The sequence below is a fragment of the Podarcis filfolensis genome (genome assembly GCF_964270895.1).
Source record: "Podarcis filfolensis genome assembly, chromosome: 5".
NCBI classification, from domain to species: Eukaryota; Metazoa; Chordata; class Lepidosauria; order Squamata; family Lacertidae; genus Podarcis; species Podarcis filfolensis.
In genome coordinates, this window is record NC_139608.1 from 27,933,455 (window position 1) to 27,955,414 (window position 21,960).

General features: G+C 40.9%; 1 protein-coding gene across 1 annotated transcript in view; it reads left to right on the plus strand.

The window, feature by feature from the left end:
* Nucleotides 1–394: 394 nt before the first annotated feature.
* Nucleotides 395–21,960, plus strand: part of PID1 (phosphotyrosine interaction domain containing 1) — an 87,873-nt gene continuing 66,307 nt past the window's right edge. Inside the window, exon 1 of the mRNA XM_083613973.1 lies at nucleotides 395–800. Within this exon, the coding sequence (XP_083470099.1) occupies nucleotides 771–800 (30 nt within the window). The 5' untranslated portion in view covers nucleotides 395–770. The remainder of the gene's footprint in view (nucleotides 801–21,960) is intronic.

Genomic DNA, 21,960 nt, shown 5'->3' on the forward strand with positions numbered 1-21,960 from the left:
GGAGGGCACAAGGAGAAGGGGACGACAGAGGACGAGATGGTTGGACAGTGTTCTCGAAGCTACCAGCATGAGTTTGATCAAACTGCGGGAGGCAGTGGAAGACAGGAGGGCCTGGCGTGCTCTGGTCCATGGGGTCACGAAGAGTCGGACACGACTAAACGACTAAACAACAAATGAACGCCTCCCTCCCCTCAGCCCGCTTTCGGTCCCTGCGCGCCTGAGGGCAAAGCAACCGGCCGCCGCGCGCCAAAGCAACTCGCGCGTCACACGCCGCGCGCAGAAGCCGCCGCCGCCGCCTCTTGCAGGCGGCGAGCAAATCCAGTCAGCAGCGCCCGAGCGCGGCCGGGCTCCCGAGCGAAGGGTGGGCGGCGCTGGAGGAGCGAGGAGGCGGGCGGCGGGGCGGGGCCTGGAGAGCCTGGTCGCCCCCCTCCCCACGTCGCTTCTGCTGCGCTGAGGGGCCTCCGGCGGCGACTAGCGCAATAGGACGGCGGAGCTCGCCTTGCTGAGGAAGCCGGCGCCAAAGCTCGACATCTTGATCGCGACCCAAGTTCGTAGCCGGGGCTCCCGGGGCTCCGGAGCGCTCTCCCTACCCGTCTCCCTCGCCTCTCGCCTGGGCGGCGCTTGCCCTTCGCCCCCGTCGCCCGCTGGCGGCTCGCCCCAAGCTGACACACGCCGAGCAGATGTGAGCGAGCCTGGCCAGAGCCCCGCAGCCGCTCCGCAACAGCCAGCTCGTTAGCAACAGTGTCCCGCCAGGTCCCAGCGGGAGAAATATGTGGCAGCCGGCAAGCGAGAGACTGCAGGTAAGCGAGGGGAAGCGGCTGCTGCCGCCGGTGCCGAAGGCGACGGTTATTAGGACGGGGAAAGTGTGGGGGGTGAGGCGGAGAGACTCACTCTTGTCATGTGATTGCAATATTTGTGGCGAAGTGAGTAAGGGGCAGCGAAAACAACAACTTGGCGCCCTCCTCCGCCTGATCCTGCCTGGCAGATCCTTCTCTCGCAACTTTCCTCCTTCGCCAGGCGCATTCCACAACGGACTGGACGGGGCTTCGCTGGGGAATCTTGACTCCAGATGTGCTCCTTTCTGCAAAAAGCGCAGATGACTTGCAGATCGTGGATTCGGGGGGGGGGGGGATCCGTCTCTGGCTCCGAAAGGAGCTTCTCTTGAGTGAGATGTGTAAGAAGAATCCTTCCTGACTCTTTATAAAGAGTCCTCTGCCCCAAATCGTTGAATTCCACTTCTGAAAGGTTTTTAATAAAGAAACATACTGTTAGTTTCTTTCTCTCTCTCTCTCTCTCTCTCTCTCTCTCTCTCTCTCTCTCTGTGTGTGTGTGTGTGTGTGTGTGTGTTTGGCTGGGGAAACGAGGGACTGACGTTTTGTAGGGCGCGCAAGAATTTTCATTGACATCTGCTTGCAAACGACGAGTTGATGGGATCTGGTTTGGCATATAGAAGAGTAGACTGTTATTGCTCAACCCACTCCCCGCCTCCCACCCCCCCGTGTTGGCTGAACGTGGTGCTTGCTTTTTTTTGTAGAGGAGTCATTAACAAAAACGAATCGAGGTCCCTAGTGAGTGTGCGTTCGTGCGCGCGCGGGAGGGGGGGGGAGTGGTAGAGCAGGGGTGTTCTTGCTGCAGGTCTCTCTCTTGCTCTGTCTTTTTTTCTTTTTCTTTTTTCTCTCTAAAATATTCTCCAGATGGTCAGCCAGAAAGACTGCCAGATAAATTTACAGAATCCCACAGACAAACTTTTTGGCAGACCGAAGCTGCATTAAATCTCAGAGTAAACTTTGAAGAAATTCTAAAGTGGCAAAACAAAACAGCATTGGAGGCCGAATGGTTTTGAAGGCATGAGTGGAAGAAAATATACTAATGCAGAATATTTATTTGTAAGGGAAGGGCCAGAGGTTGGCAGGCATGTGTAAGGACCTGTGTACTGGATGGGAGACACATGCTGGTGTTTTCTTGCTGCAAGTATGATCTGTTTTACAGTGGTGGGTTTAGAGTGTGAGTTTGGAGTACATAATATTGCAGTCTTGATGGTGCTGAGTTGATACGGGGACAACTTTTGAAAGTTGCTTCTGTGGTTTTACTATGATTCATCCAGCCGTAATATGAGGAGTTATTGACTTCTCCCTGCAGATATTTGGGAATAAAAGCCTGTTGTATCCCTCTGAAGATCATGCACTGGTAGTTGCAGTAACTCTTTAGTGTGCTCCCTCCTCCCCCCCCCCCCGTTGAGTATTGGTGCTCCTGAATGCACAATAATTAAAATCCTATTGAAGCTGTTCAGATGCTGTTGTATGCTTTACTTAAGGTAGTATGTGTGGGCTCCAAAGCACATGTCTCTTGGAAAGCAAACTGTTCTGGCTTGCTTTCTGCGTTGTGATTTTTCCACACTAGACATATCAGCTTTTTGTTCAGGGAATATTTGGCCATAATAACATTGGCTTAATGTTTTACATTGTCATTTTAGCAGTGTTGTTTTCTAAAATTGGGCTGTTATGTAAAACTGCTGGCAAACTAAAGAAATGAGCAATAGTTCAGCAGACTTTTATGAAAGAAGTCCATCATCTACCATTATGAAACACGCTCTTAAAATAAGGTTCTTCTGCTCTCCAAGCTGAAATCCTCAAAGCATGTAATTATCTGGAGTAGATAATAGGTATAGATCTAGGCCTGGCACCAGGATCTTAAAATGTAGAGATAAAGATGCCATTATATTTTGCTGAGTTGTAGTACAACTGACTGTATTTGTGTTGCTCTTCTAGATAGGTGTTATGGTTCAAACACTCTTTAAAAAATACTGATGTTTCAAAGAATATTGACATTTCAAAGGTTTCTAACAGTTATGATTATTTCCTTTTAAAACGGAAAATTGTCCTTGTGACAATTCATGTTCTGGAAACTTCTTAAGGGATCGTTCCTTAAAACTACCTGTGAATTGCAACTTTGTATTTGCAGAACAAGAGTACAGTAATAGAGTGTGTCTACCACTCTTTCCAGTCTATTGACCTTCCTAGATAGAAGCAAAGTACATTTCTGAATGCTTCAGTAAAACCTGTTCCTTTGAGACACTTTCATGTTAAGAGAAAAAAAAACTTGAGTAAAAGAAAATACTAGTATTTCTTAAGTTGCCCCCCCCCCAAATCAGGCAAACATAGTAGAGTTTTTATGGTGCAAGCGGTATGTGTGTTTAATTGACTGGGGTCTTGGATTATTGGGATGTGTCATCTTAATCTCCTGCTGAGTACTTTGCATAGTTTCTGAAAATAGATTTAGAGAGCTACAACTCCCAGAGTTCCAATGAGCCGTGGAAGATATGAGTATGCTCTAATGTCCTCACTACAGAGAGCTGATGCTCCTCTCTCTCCCATGTCTTTGTAAGAATGCTACAAAAAAAGTTCAGAGATCCCAGCCCATCCACTCCCAGTCAAAGTGAGGGTGTTGTGGCCATCTCTATTCAGCAGAGCAAAGAGCCTCCAAAGAGCGCTTCAGTACATGAAATGGACTGTTGCTTTAATGCTGTGGGAAAGACTGGGCAACATGACCAAGATAATGGGTCACACTGATCCCTTTCGAAAACGCTACCTTGCTCAGGACCACATTAACATAATAAGTTTCTTCTTAAGACCTAAGTCTTAAGGCACATAAATGCATACCATTTCTCTTGGTCAATGAGCTAGGAGTATTTTTTTAAAAAATCTTCCCAAAGTTCATTTTTATATTTTAGGAACACCACAACTTGATAAACTGGAGAGTGAACATAGGAAGCTGCCCTATTTTTCACATTTTCTTCTCATCCATCTTGTTTAGTATTGTTTACACTTCCTAGGATTTTGGTCTGGTGTGTCTCCCAATCGTCCCCTTCTCTTTCTCTCCCCACTGCAGTCCTTTCCCTACATCCAAGCTTTTCTAGAACAGTAGTCTTCAACTTTTCAAACCTGTAACCAAAACTTGCATTTGTAGACCCAGTTTCATTTTTCATTTTACCATATGGAATCACATTTTTTGGGGTGGGGTGGCATGCAGTTGCGTTATATTGAATTAGGCTATTGGTCTATGTCAGGCATAGGCAAACTCAGGCCTCCAGATGTTTGGGACTACAACTCCCTTCATCCCTGACCACTGATCCTGTTAGCTAGGCATGATGGGAGTTGTAGTCCCAAAACATCTGCAGGCCCGAGTTTGCCTATGCCTAGTCTACGTGCTGCAGTGTTCTATAATCTACCCTTTGCCAACATTAGTGCCTCCAGATGGTTTGAACTGCAACTGCCTGATAGGAGTTGTGATCCATAATATTTAGAGGGCACCAGTTTGGCAAAGTCTAGCTTAATCTGACTAGCACTGGCCTCCAAGCTCCAAGGCAAAGTTCTTCCTAGCTGCTCCTTTAACTGGAGTAGGCAGAAGTTAAACCTGGAAACTTTAAATATCCTAAGCATGGTTTGCTGAATATTTTACTCAGAGTAAAATATTGAAATTAATGACTCTAACTTAGCCATGCTTATTACTTTCAGTGGGTCTGCACTGATAAAACATAGCTGAATGCCTTCCAGTTTTTACAAGCCATACACTAACAATAAAAGGAAATAAGAACCGTTGATCTGGATGAACAGTCAGATTAAAATTGGCTAAATTAAATTGCTTCAAATCTATAGATGCTCTCTCATCTGAAGATGATAAAATATAGAAAAGGATGTTTTAAGGATTTTTTGTTAACAGAAAAATGGAAAAAGCTTTTTTTTTTAGAAGGTGAAAATTGTCAAATGCTTCTGCAAACCATACTCATAGTGACTGTATCTAATTTAAAGCCTACTGTTCTGAGTTGGCAGAAGTTTCCCCCCTGCCTTTCACGTACTTCACATTTTAAGATAATAAATATACATGGGAACATGAGACCCACAGAAACTAAGGCAAAACAAAGCTTGCTGTGCCCTTTCACTATATCAACTTCATAAAGTTTCTAAAACAAATACCTAGAAAGAAATATCTGAACATATTAAACACAGGTATTGGTCTCTGGCAGATATTGTGCCTTGGAGGTTATATTATTTCTGCAGCTGGAACTGAGGGATTGATTTCAAAAAAAAGAGCAGAAAATTTGGAGACTTGAACTGATGCAGCTTAGCCAAGTCCGATTTGGTCTCTCTGAATTTCAATATTTTCAGTTTACTGATCACCTGTCCTACTTTCAGACACAATTTCTTCATTCTAATACATGATAGCCTATGGACCCCTGATGGCACTGATGTAAAGGCAAAGTATACCCAACTGGGGCAGATTGACTTACTATCATCATGTCCAAAATGTGGGTTGGAGATCAGATTTTCAGAGCAAAGGAGCACATTGTTGTGGGGTGTTCATTTCTACTGTCTGCTGTTTACACCCAAATGCATACCCCGCCGAGCCAGACTATGATACTGGAAATAAGTTTGACCAAGACAAAAGTGCTGTGTATGGGGGGGGGCATTCTAAAAATTGGACCTCCCACTTCATACGCTCACACTCTAGGCCTTTGAAGACTTTGCTTCCACCACCAAGTAGAGAACTCTGGAGCCTTAAAGGACCAACCCTCTGTCCTGAGGACAGGAACTTCACCTCCATTCCACAGTCTTTTTCCTGGTGCATTACCTGCTTCTCTGGACTGTGCAGTGGGCGCCATCTGATTCTTGAGACTCGGGAGACTGTGCCTGTGAGGGTCGTGAGTTCTGTCCCTATAGGCCCTGGTGGTCTGAGAGGTTCCACAAGCTATTCCTGTCCCTCAGCCCCTAGTGCAATGGTCTCCCTATCTTGTGCCCTTGCAGCCTCTTTCAAGGATCATGACATGGTTGAACAATGAGAAGGATACAGGACAACAAACTGTTAGAATTCCTGCTCCATGACTGCATTCATGGGGTTTTTGTCTTTCACATGACGGTATATGTTTTGACTCCACAGAGTGGGAAGTGACGGAGACAGGATGTTTGTGTTACTGTGTTCCGTGAAGTGGGACTATTGTCCTTTGTTCTTTTTCTCTTTGCTGTCTGATACTAGAGAGGGAGCCATGTTGCAGTGCTCCATGTGTGTTTATATGTAAATAAAGTAGATTAGCCAAAATGCTGAGTTGCTGAGGTCTGTCACGTGCATGCTGTGCAAACTCTGCAGATCCCTAAGTGTGACGGTGTCAGGTGGCATCGGTCGCTGTGATGTTCAGGCTGAAGAAAGCTTTTGAAGCTCCCGAAGGAAAGACCAGGAGGGAGAGAACATGCCAGTCGGGCATGTGTCTCTGCCAGGGTCCTATTCGAGTGTAGGCTGAACTCCTGACACAAACCATCTTTGCAAATTATTTATAGAACTAGTTGAGATATGCATATCCATCACTTTAAACACTCGCATTTGTGAAAAGCTCTTCATGGATGACCTCAGACAGTGACCAGTGCCAACTCAGCTGCAATATTTTTCTCTGGATTCAGTTCTCACATTCAGCTGTCAGTCATTGTAGTGGAAAAAGCAAAGTGCCGCTTCAGTTTCACTACTGCTTGGGATGCCATAATGTCTGGACAACAGTTCTAGAAACATCATAATATTCAGGGTACATCTATACTGAACTTTGTAGTGTTGCCAGGGCACGAACCACATGGTGGCTCTGTCATTGAAAACTGAGGTATTCTGATGAGCCACAGCTTCATTTCTAACTTTGCAGCCAGCTGTGATACTGGCAGCTAGCCAGTTCCTAGTCCCAGAAGGAGTGATTGTGTTTGCAGTGCTTTGCTACAATGTTAGTGTTAAAATGGACATAAGTGCTGTAGCCTTCATTGGAACATAGTAAATATTGTATTAGAACAAATTAGTTGATGGTATATGTGTTTGTATCTTTTTTAAAATCTGGCACTTGGTTTGGAATGAGAAAATATTTTACTAGAGCAAAACAGGTGATGAAAACAATGTACAGAACAGTGTAGTAATTGTAGTATAAAATTATAGTTGCTGGAACAGTTATAGCTCAGAGAATGGGCTTCCCATAACCAGGATGGAAGCAGTGAATTTTGAAAAATAATAACAATTCAGCCCTTGCTGACTGATATAGGTGGCTTCAAATGCTTGTTTGGAATGGCAGGGACTTTTTATTTTTGAGAAAAATAATAAAGATATTATAATTGATACCACCGCTTGAGAGTTTGCCATATTCTTGCATTAAGTTTAGACTTATTTGGATCTTGAGTGCCTAAAATGAAGTTTTTGACACTTTGGATGATTTTGTATTTGTACTTGGATGTTAAAGGTGAGGGTTTCCTTTCTCCAAGCTTGTATTTTCATCTCTCATTTATTAATCTGTTAAAAGAAATACTAAACAATGTGCAGATGCCTGTTAGAGGTTATCATGTTAATATTGGTAGGATGAAGGAATACCCATTGATGGGATACAGAGACACATGCAGAAACATCCTTACTTAGAAAATACCAGTAGCTTTGCATTTAATCTTGAACTTTCGCATGTGTGAATTAGCTAACTATGGCAGTGTATGGATTGAAGTGCATTATATATTTATGGTGTGATGTTAACAGAGTAATCACTGTACTGGCTGAGAAAATACTACCTTTGTTTTTGCTGTTGCTTCCTATTTATTTTCACACTATCTAAGCTGTAAGACAAAAGATGAAATTGAACATGTCTGCCTCTCACCCTTAATTAGATCTTAAGTCCCACACACTTTTTCTCTCTCTTAAGGTTGCATTTGTTCTTAATTGAGATGATGTGAAGAGTGGAGGAATGTTTTGAGGAAAAACCTTTTTCTTTCTTGTGGCTCAAACATACAGCTTGGATTGGGGGTGTGTGTAGTGGATTGAATAATCTTACAAAAAAGATGTTTCAGTATTTTACAGGATTCTTATTGATTTTGTTCTCAAAACATGAGTTTTAAAATGTATAGCCCCGTCTGTGTCAAAGGCTTGAGACAGATAGTATCTCACTGCTCTGGAGGTTGCATGTAATAAGACTAGTAACTGTAAATGTTAGGTTGGTTTTCATGGCTTTTGGAACAGATGGCTCCATGTTCAAAGCTAGCAGATGTTAGAATTGTATCTGTTATTGTGGTGACAGCTTAGTGATGAGTTGTTGACATACTTGCAAAAAATACCATTTTTTTTATTGGAGAATTAACTTCCTTACTAAGCTGTGTTTTCTGTGTCTCTCAGCACTACATTACATTTGATGATAAATAAGCAATATTTACTAATCTTCTCAGGTAAAATGGGATTTGTATGATACAATCCTCTATTTACTGCAGAACACCCTAATTGGCTCCAAGAGGATTATTCCAGAGTTACTTATCGGATCCACCCAGCCATGGCAAAACTGTCATCTGAAATCAATTAACTGCATACTGATCTTCAGATTTTGCTCATCCAATGCAAATTCATCAGTATTATTAATGTGAGAAGTCTGTCACAGGAACATATAAAATTCGTTTCTGCCCTTCTCTGTGCCCAGGCAATCCATGTTCTTAACATTCATTTTACTTGCTTTTATACAGCATCTTAGACAATCCAATACATATAATTTAAAACCATTAAAGCACATTATAATGAATTTGAATGCAGCCATACATTTTAAAGGTGGCAAACCTGTGGTCTCCACATCATTTATTCCTGCATTGCAGGGGGTTGTCAACCTGGTCCCTACTGCCCACTAGTGGGCATTTCAGGATTCTAGGTGGGCGGTAGGGGGTTCTGTGGTACAAACTGAATCCTCCTTCCATCGAGCACTGGTGGGCGGTAAGGAAGTTTTACCATCAAGAAAGATGAATTAGTGGGTGGTAGGTATAAAAAGCTTGACTACCTCTGGACTAGATGATACTCAGGGTCCCAACTCTGTGATTTACCATCTTTCCCATTAGACTTGCTTGTTACCATTCCACTGAGAAAGATATGTTTGTATCTAAATTTCCATTTCCAAAATATCTTCTAAGACCACAAGTAGATCCCTAGTGATTCAGACCAAAATCTATCCAATCCAGCTCCCTGTTTTCTACGATGGCCAATTAGATGCCTAGAGGAAGCTCATACACAGGACATGAACACAGTAGCTCTCTCCTGCTGTTGTTCCACAGCAACTGGCATTCAGAGTCATTATTCCACTGAACCTGGAGTTACTATACAATCATCATGCTAGATAGCCATTGATAAACTTTATCCAACATGACTTTGCCATAATTCAACTTTTAAATTCAACTAAATTCATTGCCATTACCACATTTTGCGGTAGAAAATTCAATAATTTTAACTTTGCTTCCTTCTCGATGTCCTGAATCTCCCACCATTTAGTTTCATTGGAGGACTCTGAATTCTATTACTATGGAAAGGGGGAGAACAGCTTCCCTGTATTCACTTTCTCTACACCATGCATTATTTTATATACCCAGGCTCGGTTCTATCATTAGAAAGAGACAGTCCCCTTGGGGTTAGGGTTGCTATAGTCCCCAAAGTGAAAATCCAGACAGAGTCCTTGAGATTTTTTGGGGAACACCCACCCCCAAAAGATTGGAGGCTCTTCTTGGGTTTTGTAAAGCATTTTTTTTATAAAAACAAAACCAGTAACCAGTGTTGAAATAAGATTCAAGTACCAGTTCTGTAGAATGCCAAGTGTAGGTACCGTTCCGGTGGGAAGGTAAACGGCGTTTCCGTGCACTGCTCTGGTTTGCCAGAAGCGGCTTAGTCATGCTGGCCACATGACCTGGAAGCTGTGCGCTGGCTCCAATAAAGCGAGATGAGCGCCACAACCCCAGAGTCGGTCACAACTGGACCTAATGGTCAGGGGTCCCTTTACCTTTTTTATTAACACTTTTCACAATACAGTAAAAGACAAGCTAATCTACACAAAGAATAATAAAAAGAAAGGAAAGGAAAAAGAGGGAAGAGAGAGAATAATTCAGAATCCTCTCTCACAAGTCTCAAATTTTGTCCCATACATAGAAAGGTGTGTCCTCCCAGTTTTCACCTGAAAGCATCCCAGGCTTCTCCCAGCCTCTCACACGGAGAGATCTCCACTTCCCGGTCTCTCACACAGGGTCCAGACTGAGAACTGTACACAGTTTTCCAAGAGAAGTTGCATCTTGACAATTTCTTCCGGATGCTTTCTTAATGATCCCTAACATGGAATGCACCTTCGTTACTGATACTGCAATGAAAACTTAAGTGTTGTTACAATTTGTAGCTAAAAGGTGAAAGCAAAGAGGTCTTTAACATCGATTTTTGTGTGTGGGACGTGAGGGAAGTTGATTCTTTGTTTGACTACTTTCACAAGTTCAAAGGACTTTATTTCCTAGACTGTTCTTGCTATTTGAGTTAGTATTGAGTTAGGAAACTTGAAAACAAAGCTCTGTGAATTCAGAGCAGCTCATCTGGCACCACTTAGGTTTGGGCAGTTCCCTTTTTCTGTGTTGTTTATACTCTGCAGAAAATGAACAGCTCTGCAAAAGTGCTAAATTTGGGAAATGCTGTGTGACCAAAGAAAATGAAAGTCTGTGGGTCCTTTGTAGAAAGACTTTTGAGAAGCAGGATCTTAAGAGATTCATTTAAAGCATATTGCCTTATGAAGTTAACAGTTCATCTAATGATTGAAATCAGTGGTTTCTTTGAAAGTAGCTAATTAAAGTTCTGAATAATTTATTGTCTAAGGCTGCAAGCTTTCACATGGGAGTAGACCTTTCTCTAAGTTGTAGGCATGGAGAGACTTGGACTGTCAGTTTGTAGCAGTTTAAAGTTTTGGTTTGTTTATTTGAATATCGAATGGCAAATACTTTGAAACCATAGGAACAATTTGGTTGCAATATCTAAGTATTCTTAAGAGCTACTGCAGTACTTAGTGTAAAGAGGAACTGCTAAACAATGCTCTGTGCTTTTGTACAAAGCTGGAATGTTGATTTCTACCTGGGCTCAGTGTTTGAATGAGCCAGCCTGTAAAAGTTCACAATTACCTTACATTCTAAAGTCTCATGCAGCAAATACAACAGAATCATGGTACCCTAAAGACTAGCAATTTTCTCCTTCGAGCTTCTGTGTGCAAGAACTTGCTTCACATGATGCATGGATAAAGTCTTCTGCAGCTTGATCCCAAATGCCTTTTCTTGTGTTGTCACCATTGCCCTTCTTTGAGTTCCCAGTTCCACACAATGTCTGTTCATGGTGAGAAGCTAGGCTTTTGATAAGTTTTTTAAAGGCCCTGAGGACTTTAGTTCTTCTTCTGTATTGTCTCTCAGGAGGTCGTGCAAAACACATCTTTTCTGTTTGGTCTTTAGTTCTGCCTATTTTTTCTCTTTATTGGTGCTATTCCTTCTGGGCTTTCCCCTCTTAGATTTGCTCAGTTTGGTTCATTGTATATTGCCTTAAGTGCTAGAAAGGCAGCTAACAAATGTTGATGACAAAGATATGGACAGTTGAGTGAAGAATATAAATAGAACCAACCGACTTCTGTCTCATTCTTGAGTTATCTTCCACCAGCTCTTTAAACTGAGTTGGTAACTGATCATTCCTCCTGTGGGCAATTTGTGGGCTCTTACTCTAGTTATCTTATGCAGGCTTTTATTTTCTATCCAAAATTTGATAATGCTCAAACTGAATTCCTTTAAGCACTTCTTTAGCCTACTTTAAACATACATTTCAAAATAACTTTGAGTATTTAATCTGGTAATTACTAGTTGGCATTGTATGTCTGCCAGTGGTTATACCTCTTTAATCTTCATAAGTGTGGTCCTTGCAAGCCTAGTCCTATGTGCAAAGAAAAGAACAAGGATTGAGCAACTCTGTTAACACCCTCATTTTCCTTGCAGTAAACAGACTCACTACGTAATTGTGGATTGTAAAGAATTATGATTAAAATGCATCTTTGCCTTCACACATACAGGCACAGGGCTATCTTGCTTTCTTCATTTCTCTATAGTATTTGGTTTATATGAAGAAGGTAGGAGGAAAGCTTGTATTCTTTCCCCCCTTTCTCAGACAATAATTTCTCATTCCTAGAATATTTGTTTGTATGCCAGTTTTCATTAGCTCTTAAAGCCCTAATTGAGCTTCACATAGAATCGTAGAATTGTAGAGTTGAGAGGGACACTGAGGGTCATGTAGTCCACTGCGCTGCAATGCACTGAATTCAGAAAGAGGTCATTTGAAGTCAATGCTACAATTGTGTGTGAAATAATGGTGTTTGTTAATTTAGAAGTCCTTGACTTCTTTTTGTGGAGAGTGTCTTCAGTGATACATTGCCTTTCTTTATTTTCTTTTTTTTAAAGTCATGTGTGGCCTTGAGATTAATTATCTGAATCTGTTAAAGTTTTCTAATAAATGTGGTTTTGATTTTGAAAGAAAAAAATATTTTGTGAGGGTTTTTGGCATGTTTATTGATGGAATACCAGTTTCAGATGACGAGTGGCATTCTCTATAAAACTAACCAATTTTTATGATGATGTATGTTGAACTTGTCTCTATGCATGAGAAGATGTGTGTCCAGAGAATATTATATTCCATTTTATAATAGAAATGCTGGCCCTCAACTATCACGGTTCCAGCCTTGACCTCAAGATATAGCTGAGTTGATGCTGCTGCAGCCGTGGTTGGAGGATGATCTGGCTTCCTGATGCTAAGCCCTAGGACTGGTGTTCAGGAGCCTGTAGAACCTAAGCCCAGACTTTTTTGGATGCCCTTCCCTGAGTCCAAGTCACTTGATGGGTCAAGTACCTCCTTCACATCCTACCCAACAGCATGGGAAGCCTTCTAATGGAAAAGTGCTTTCTTTAAGGCCAAGAGCTTGGTACTCATAAGAGTTTGCATTTTTTATACAAAAGGGTGGAGCTTAAGTGGAGTTGATAGGATAGAAGGATTCACAGGGTACTGGCTACCTCTAGCCTTTCTCAGAGCAAGTTGTTCACTTGGAGCTTTCCATGGTACTGCAACTGTCAGGCTGTCTTTCTTTGCAAGTGTCTGCATCAGATGGTTCAGACCATCTACAGTGTGAATGGCTGAGAGGTTTCACTGTAAATAGTTTCTCTTGTTTAGTCTTTTTGGCTTTTTTATAACTGAGATTCAGCAAGGGCTCTTTAATCTTAGCATTAAACATGACATTTCCAAATATCAGAAGGTCATCTCCGTTCCTTTCCTTCTCCCTTCCAACAGGCAAAGGAATAACATGGAAGCAGTCAATGGACATTTTGAAATGCTTGCTGCTATACAGCTTGATCATGTTGACATATTATCCAGTATTTTATAGGATAAAAACAGGTACACATGCTGGTTGTCTTAAAAGGCTCAAGCAGTTTAAGCAAGCAGCATTTATTAAGTAATTTTGAAAAGTTAAACACAGAAAAATAGTACCTGGAAATTATACCTGTTTTTTTTTTTTTAAAATCAAACCAGTATCCTATTTTTTTTAGTCTATTATTTAGTCTTCAGCTCCAGAAAAGTCACAGTGCTTGTCTCTCTCTCCTTTCCTCCCTTTTTCCTTCCCTCCCTCCCTCTCAAATATCCAAAACTTGGATCTTAAGTTTCTCTGAGTACTTACCTATCTCTACTGTCTTTGTTACATTATAAAAACAACTCATCTACTTTGACGGGCTAATATAAATAACAGTAAATATACACAGATAGCTGCTAGCAGTTCCAGAATTTCAAAACTTGGGATATACTACAAGGTTATTGTTGGATCTAGTACTTAAGCAATAATATAGTGTACCAGCCAAATGTATTTGTCAGATGGTGAGCTCCAGAAGTAGATACATTTCATAGATAGAGGTACATAGTTTAAATATACAAACATTTGTATAGTGTGCAACTCTTGCTCAGCTCCGTCCTCCAAATCAACAATAAATGGGGTGGGGGCAGCCATAGATTATGTCTTTTTTTAAAAAAAAAGTCTTTTCAATTATCAGGTACTAGCCTGATTTTACAGAAGTGAGTATAATTAACCTTTGATTTCCATAGACAGGCACACAGGTGAGTGGTGGCAATCCTCAGGGTTTAAGACAGGGGTCTTTCCCAGCCTTGTCTGGAGATCCAGGGACTGAACCTGGAATGTTTTGCATGCAAATATGTGCTCTACCACTGTTCTGTGGTCTTTTTCTAGATTCATGCCAGTTCCTCCTATGGGTGTGGAAACTTGCTGTATCTTGTAGGGTGTTGCTTCTGTAAAAAGTCTTGTTCTGTACTGACTCTTGAACTGTTTCCTATGTTGTCAGGGTCCGGAGGAATCAACAACAGCTGTACAATTTTCTTTTTCTTACCAAGTTACTGGGATACAGGAGTAATTAAGCGGTTGTTACCTTTGTTGTTGGACACAATCTTGTCATGTGTCAAATATAGGTTGTTCATACCGGAATGCTTGTTTACTTCGTAATTTTCGCTTTTGAAAAACATTTTAACTCATAGGGATAGTGTATTCAGTCATGGGGGAAATTCTTGTTTCTCTAGGAAGACCCACCAAATTGTTGAAAAAAACTACTGGGATCTTGAAGAAGCCTGAGCTGTTCCTAGAGTGGCCTTATAGTACATCTGTTTCTTCATCAATCCTCCAAGAAAGTTGGAGTGTTGCCCATTCCACCAGGAGTTCTTCACCATTGTTTGCTGAAACTGAGTTGGAAACTTATTCCCAAATGAAAATGGGCATTTTTGTTACTCAAGCTGGCAAAATCGTTTGCAGATTTGGGGTGCTGGTCTATAGGGAACTAGTGGAGTCAAACATCTGATGAAAATTGAGGAAATGACCAATGGACATTACATTAAATACACCAAGGACTGCCATCCTGTGCATGGTTAGTTGCAAGTAGGTTTGTTTGAATGGACTGGGCCCTATTTTTAAGTAATTGTACATTTAATGTTGGGATGTCTGTGTATTATATTCTTGGTATAGCATCAGAGGCCTTCCTTGCAGGAGGTTTGGCTGAGAGGATGTGGTTGCATTACTGAATAAACAAAGTTATGTTCTCAGGTAGGGATGTAATAGAGAATTTTATATTTGATAAGACAGCTTGCTTACATCGAGCTTCAGCTTAAGTGGGTGTATTGTCTGTGCATACATGTGTGCATAGTAGACAATAAAAGACAAGGTATCTCCAATGTTTCTTGCTCTAGAGTTTATTCTGTTTGTCTGGAGAGTAATAGACTGACCTTTTGTTTCTCTGTTATGGTTTGAGGCTTTTGGCATATCTGAAGCTTTCCAAGATAAACTAAGCGAGTGTGGCTTGGCATTGGAAAAGCTCATGTTGAATGAAACTAAAGTTTCGGCAGCAATTACTGACTGAATTAAAATGTTATCAACTGAGTTATGGATGTGGTTGTGGTCACTCGGGGATAAACCCTGGCCTCTTGTATATGAATAGTTCAAATGTTAATGTTGGTTTTGCTAGAGCAAAATCAATCCCACTGAAATAAATGGCTGTTATCCAGAATTTGCTCCTTCAGAAGATTACACAAACTTAAGAGTTATTCACTGTGTTAAAAAGAACTGAAATAGGTTAAAATAGGTGACCAATCCTTTCACATCACACAATATGGATACATTTTCCAAGGGAAAATGCATATAAAATATATCAGAAAAGGAGCTTACACTAGTTTCTCCACTCTGCTCTTGTGATGTTCAGATTCCCTGGAGTCCCTGCTGGAATATGCACATGCCTATCTGAAGAATGGAATATATAATAATAGCATGTACTTCATGCTGGTCTTGCATATTGTCATTGCTTGTCAATATATTATACGGTAACTAGATATGTGGCTGAGAGATGTAGCTGGAATTTGCAATATTGCATTACAGTGGTACCTCGGGTTAAGTACTTAGTTCGTTCCGGAGGTCCGTTCTTAACCTGAAACTGTTCTTAACCTGAAGCACCACTTTAGCTAATGGGGCCTCCTGCTGCTGCCGTGCTGCCGGAGCACGATTTCTGTTCTCATCCTGAAGCAAAGTTTTTAACCAGAGGTACTATTTCTGGGTTAGCGGAGCCTGTAACCTGAAGCGTATGTAACCTGAAGCATATGTAACCCGAGGTACCACTGTATTAATTAATGCTCTTTGCTCCTCTCCTAGGTTTTCAGAACTCTAAATCTTAGGGGATCAGTTGCTCCATGTGGAGAAACTCTCATGCAGAATTATAACGCTTGTTCTGGCTCTGCAGGTAGAATTCTAGTAGGTCTTGTATTCTTTCCTAAATATTAGAGGTTTGATCCAGACTTAATAATGCTTAGGGTAGACCCATTGAAGGCAATTGGACTAACTTATGTTGATTTTATTGGTTCTGTTCTAAAGTTGACCAAGCCTGGGTCCAACCCTAGCAGTCTTTGAGGCAATGTGCAAAGTTCTCTTTGATGACACAGAACACTGGCCCTGGCTGCATCAATAACTCAACACAGCATCTCCCAGTTGAACTATACTGAAAATGCCCTAGAAAATAAGGCAAGTTAAAAACAACCACCAGTACAAATTTCTTTAGCAGCACAAGCAACCATTTGGTTTCTGAGATTTCTTTTTGTTTTTTCTCATTTGCTGGAATAGCCCATTAGCTGATACTATAACATCTAGTACAGTGCAGCTACAGCCACTAAAGCTTTCAATTAATACATTTATTTGAAATGAGTACTCCCTGACTTTCAAGGACATAGCAGGAGCTCCTGCCTAGTTTTTAATGTATGAAGTTTTATCCAGAGGGTAGCCTAAGTGCTTATTACCGTGCATCGACAGAGAACCATATAATCAGAAAATGAAAATTACCAAGGAATGTCTGCTGCACCAATGGTTTGGAATGGCTATTCTCTAGCACAAAAGCCTGAGCAGGATTGGCTTTTCCCTCTGCATGCTTTTATTTTCTTATAAAATCTGTAATAGGTACCACATGTCTATGGAGAGGATTGAAGCAGAACACAATAGCTCTGCCGTTCAAGAAATAACCAGCTTCTAAGGAAAGCTAAGATATAGTCTTTGCAGTTACATGGCATGGTGAATTTTGTCCAAGTATAATATAGTAGTGTTCTCTCTTCAAAATTTCTGAAGAGCTCTCTTATAACATCAGTCAGGAAAGTAATAAAATATGACAGGTTTGGGGGGAAAAACATTGTTGTACAGTAGAATGGGGCGGGGGGGAATGTTAGCAGGCACAGAATCCTTATCTATTACTTTACTTTTGACTTCCTTCTTTCTGTCTCTTTCTCATTTTATTACATCCTATTCTATTTTTAATGTTTGGAATGGATTTACAGGCCTTGGTTTAGGAACAGCACTGGTTAGTGCCATCCCCAGAATGCCTGATAAAAGTTGTACCAAATGATAAAACTTCTAAAAACAGTTCAAATATAGATGCAGACTTAGATCAGATGCAGATTCTGATTAAGATGTCACAACAATTTAAGATGCTGGCAAAGCAGAAAATTGGCAAATGAGAGACAAGGAGAAAGCATATAAGTTTGAGGCATGCTCTTGGTTCTCCAAACCAGGTGATGTCCGAAATGAACCTATCTATCTTACTGAAGGCACAGGAGAAGATGGCTGTCTGAAAGCTGAACAAGAAAATAATAACGAGAGCCAGTGCAGCATAGCAGTTGATGTTGGACTAGGAGCAAGCTTAAGATCACCGCTCAGCTGCAGAACTCACTGTGTGACTTTGGCTTAGACATTCTATTTCACCCTAGCCTATTTCACAGAGTGGTTGAGGATATAAAATGGTTGGGAAAGAACCAAGCTCATTCAAGGAAAAGTGGGATATAACTAAACATCTAGAGGTCTCTCTTAAGAAAAGCCTTAGAGATGACTTGATCTTAAACTAAGGAACAGTTTCAATCCTATCAAGCAGAAAAGATTAAAGACAGTTTATTGAAAGATGGAAAATCCAGACATTGAGAGAGCTCCTATGCTTTCAAAAGTTGCACAAAAATTGATTTGAGCTTGCACAGCTAAGCACAGGAGGAGATATGCAAGTTCCCCTGGAGAACTGCCCCCAGCTGGATATGAAGTGATTTAATTTCACTGGCGATGAGTATTCATAGCATCTGAAACAGATCTTAAAGGCATGGGAACATGAATTCTCAGCAGCTTATCATATATTCTGTGGAGTGCAGTACAGTGTTGGGCATGCACAGTATTGCTAGATCTAGAACCATGGTTTGAAATTGGCTTAGTATCCTGGCTTGTTATGAAGCTTTTCCTGGTTTGAACAAAATGGGAGACTACAGTTAATTAGAGACTTCCTGGCTTAATTGTGGCTAATGTGAATGGAAGAACAAAAAGATTGCATGCAGGGGTGTTGCTAGGAAGTTAAAAAAACTTGGGGCATGAGTCAATGGTCCAAACTTGCATGTGTTAATTTATATGTAAAGATGAAAAAATAGGTTAACTTTAGGAGGGGAAAAACATCTGGCTGATGCTGCCATGATGTGCTCTGAATATGGGATGCCTACAGGATTTTCTGGGCTGAGTACCTATGGACCTTCTGCCACACCCATAAAAGGTTTGGAAAAACTGCTGCTCATGTGCATATTGAAACCAAAATGAGTCTTACCCAACATCTGGCAAGACTCCTCTCTTTGCCCAACATGTGTGCATGCCTGCACACACATGCAGTGGGCTACTATGAAATATGGTAAACTTTGGCATTCCATTGTAATTAGTAAATTCATATCAATAAGTACATGTCCCCCCCCGATGTCTGCTATTTATTTGCTTTGAGGGTGGTAGAGGCCTTAGGAATGCAGAAAGGCACCACAGAACTCAATGAATAGAAGATGTGAAAATGGCTTCTGTTGGAGGAAGTCATGGTGCTTCTAAAGTTTAATTTGAGTCTGTTGAAGTCAATCAGTGTCTTTGTACTGGCTTGAGCTGGCACTGGATCACATCCTCTCCTTCTAAAGACTCTGCTTGTATTCAGTACATCTGTGAGAAAAATAAATATTTACAGTGTATTTCCCTTCAGCCTTTATTAGAACATAGGGATAGGATGGAAGGAAGCATTATGGGCATCTTAACTTCATATGTAGACTGCTTCTTAAACAGAAGCTGGGAGAGAAAATGGAGCAGCCAAGCTCTGTTGTGCCTCCTTTTTAATTACATGCTAAAAGAATGAAAGGGAAAAGGCAGACTTCCTTTCGCCACTGTAGATTTGCATTTAGAAATGTGTGCACACTGGTCCCTTTCACTCTTTATTTACGTGAAGGGGTAACAAGTGAAGAAAGGAGCTGAAGGATGGCAGCTGTAGCCCCATCCCTGTCATCCACGCTTGAGGTGTGGAGGTGTTTGTGCAGGGTTGTAGAACAAGAATGGGGAGCCACTGGCCCTCCAAATGTTGTTGGACTCCAACTCCCATCAGCCCTAGTCAGCATGGTAAGTGATCAGGGATGATGGGCACTGTAGTCTAGTGACATCTTTCTGGAGGGAGGCACTACTTGTAGAGGTCTATGTGCGAATGCTCCCCTGCCTCAGACCTCCACACAAATGTGTGGATGGCTAGACTGGGAGGAGCTTTGTGTTGGGGTGGAAGTAGACTTTATAACATTTATAACACTTTTGAAAGGGGTCCTCAAAAAACCATTTTCCCCAACAGTTTGTAAGTGGCCTTGCTACACCAGTGCTGACTATGGAGATTGGAGAATTCCAACGAAAACTGAAATGGAAACAGAAATGGCCATGTTTGTTTGTTTGTTCCATGTCCAGAACAGAAATCAATCCAGTGAATATGATTGGTATTTGCTGCTGCTGTTGTTTGCAGTACGTAAATGATTTGCAGTTGATTCCATTTCTATCCACCTCCCAATTTGCATTGTGTTTCCTTTGCATTGAAATGAATGGGGTGGAATAACGTAATGTAATGACAGCGTAACTTATGTAGTTTACATAATTAGTTACGTAAATTATGTAAGTTAGTAATTCCGCCACAGCAGGCAGTAAGATGAATTATGCAGTTTTGGGTGGAACAAAACAGTGCTGCATGCGATGAATAAATGGTGGAAAGGAAAATGATGCCTTCTTATATCCCTAATGGAGAGGCTATTAAAATCAGAAGATACACAAGAGTGCTTTTTCAGGAAGAAGTCTTAATAGTATAACATTTGTTTAGGCAAGTGCTTTTCTCAAAGACCCTGAATTTATTATTTTACTGAGCTAAATATTTCTTTGCTGGATAGGTTCTATCTCAAACCATCTAATCAGTCTACTAGATATGTATGTTTTTCATTTACAAACAGTATTATTCAACACTCTGTTATTTTTAAGTAGTTGAGAAATGGCTATTTAAACTGAACATTGAAACTTGGAGTTACTATTACTGGGTTCAAACTACCTTTTTGTACAATAGGTAAAGTAACTTTTTATTTTAAAGGGTTTCGTTTGTTTGTTTGTTTTGCATTCTAATCTATGAAAAAGCACATTACACCAGTTCCCACACTTCCTGGAAAATGCCCCACTCATGACCAAAACACAGAAGAAGGACAGGCAGCAAAGGGGAGGTCCCAGAGATGCCTAGAAGTGGAGAAAAGAACAGGATCTTCTCTGTTTAAAGATGTGGGAAGTTTTGATATTGTGGCAGCATGCTACTTGGTTTTTGAGATCTTTGCCATTTTTTCTTGTGAGATATCTTTAGGTAGTAAAATTAAGAAGAAGAAAAAGTACACATGGAAATTGTGTTCATTGATGCTTTAATCCAAAGTATAACTCAATTCAGAAAGTTTGCCATGATAATATCACAGAGTATACTTGGGATTTTAGCAGTTGAACTGTAAGGACTGCCACAGGGGTGTTCTCTTATATGACCCCATTTGGATTGAGTGGGGAAGTGTGAAGTGCACAGAAGAGGTAACTTGAGCAGGAGAACTTCCTGGCATCTTCCACCCTTGATAATGAGGCCGTTGTTTGTGTGCAAGCTGTTCACACCGACCACTTTCTCACAATACATAATTTGTGGTCTTGTTCCTTGAAGATGGTTTATATCAAACAAAACTGCCATTCATAAAGGGCCAAGCAAATGTAGTAAAACATGATCATAGCTGGGAATTGCTGCAAACTATGGATTTATGTCAAGAATGTTAATGATTTGTTTATGAATAAGTGAGCCCATAGTATTGTGAAACATTCTCAGAATTGCTGAATGGACAGTTTAAACTGAACTGAGACAATTCCTGAGCTAAATAAGCTGTATTGGTTGTGTGTGTGAAAGAACTGGTTGCAGCTAAGTTTATGGTTTTAATAAACAGCACTTTCTTTTACTCAGTCTGTCCAAATTATAAGTTGGTGCTGCTCACATAGAAACATGGGTTTTCTATCTTTTTGTTTCTCAGCCCATAAGGAATAATTATGAACATGTACCCTTGCATATTGTAGATGATTAAAGCTGCATTTTAAAATCTAGCTGTTAAGAATCCTAGCATTTTAGAAAGCCGAGTATGGATTTGGCTACTAAAGCAGTATTCCAGAACCACAGTGAAGATATCAACTTTGAAGTTTATTAACTAATAAATTATCATAAACTTTTAAAAAGATTATGAACTGCAAATTTCATTAAAGCAACTTGGAAGTCTTCCAGGGCAGAAATATTTTCTTCTATATCCAGGAGCTATGGCTATGTGAGCCAGTAAGCAATGGGGGCAGCACATTCCAGGAAATTGGTTATTTCGGGAATATATGTAGAAAATCCCTTATGTGGTTGGCATAATCATGAAACCCTGATGCAGTTGTAACTCTATATGTAAAGTCCTTCTCAGTGAGGATTTTTCAGAGTTTTGCAGCACACTTGCCAGTAAATGGTTACATCAGAGACGTGCTTTACCCTTGGACTGACTGGAACAGCTATGTACAGATTGGAAATGAAGCACAACTTGTTTTTCCTATATGGCTGTCCTGTAAATACTGTTTCCGCACTTACTAAGCTGATGGTTCCTGGAGTATGTCGAGATTTGAATGGTTTTCAAATATGTATAACTTTGGCAAACCATCTAGACAACATTTCCGTAGCCTAGATGAGGACA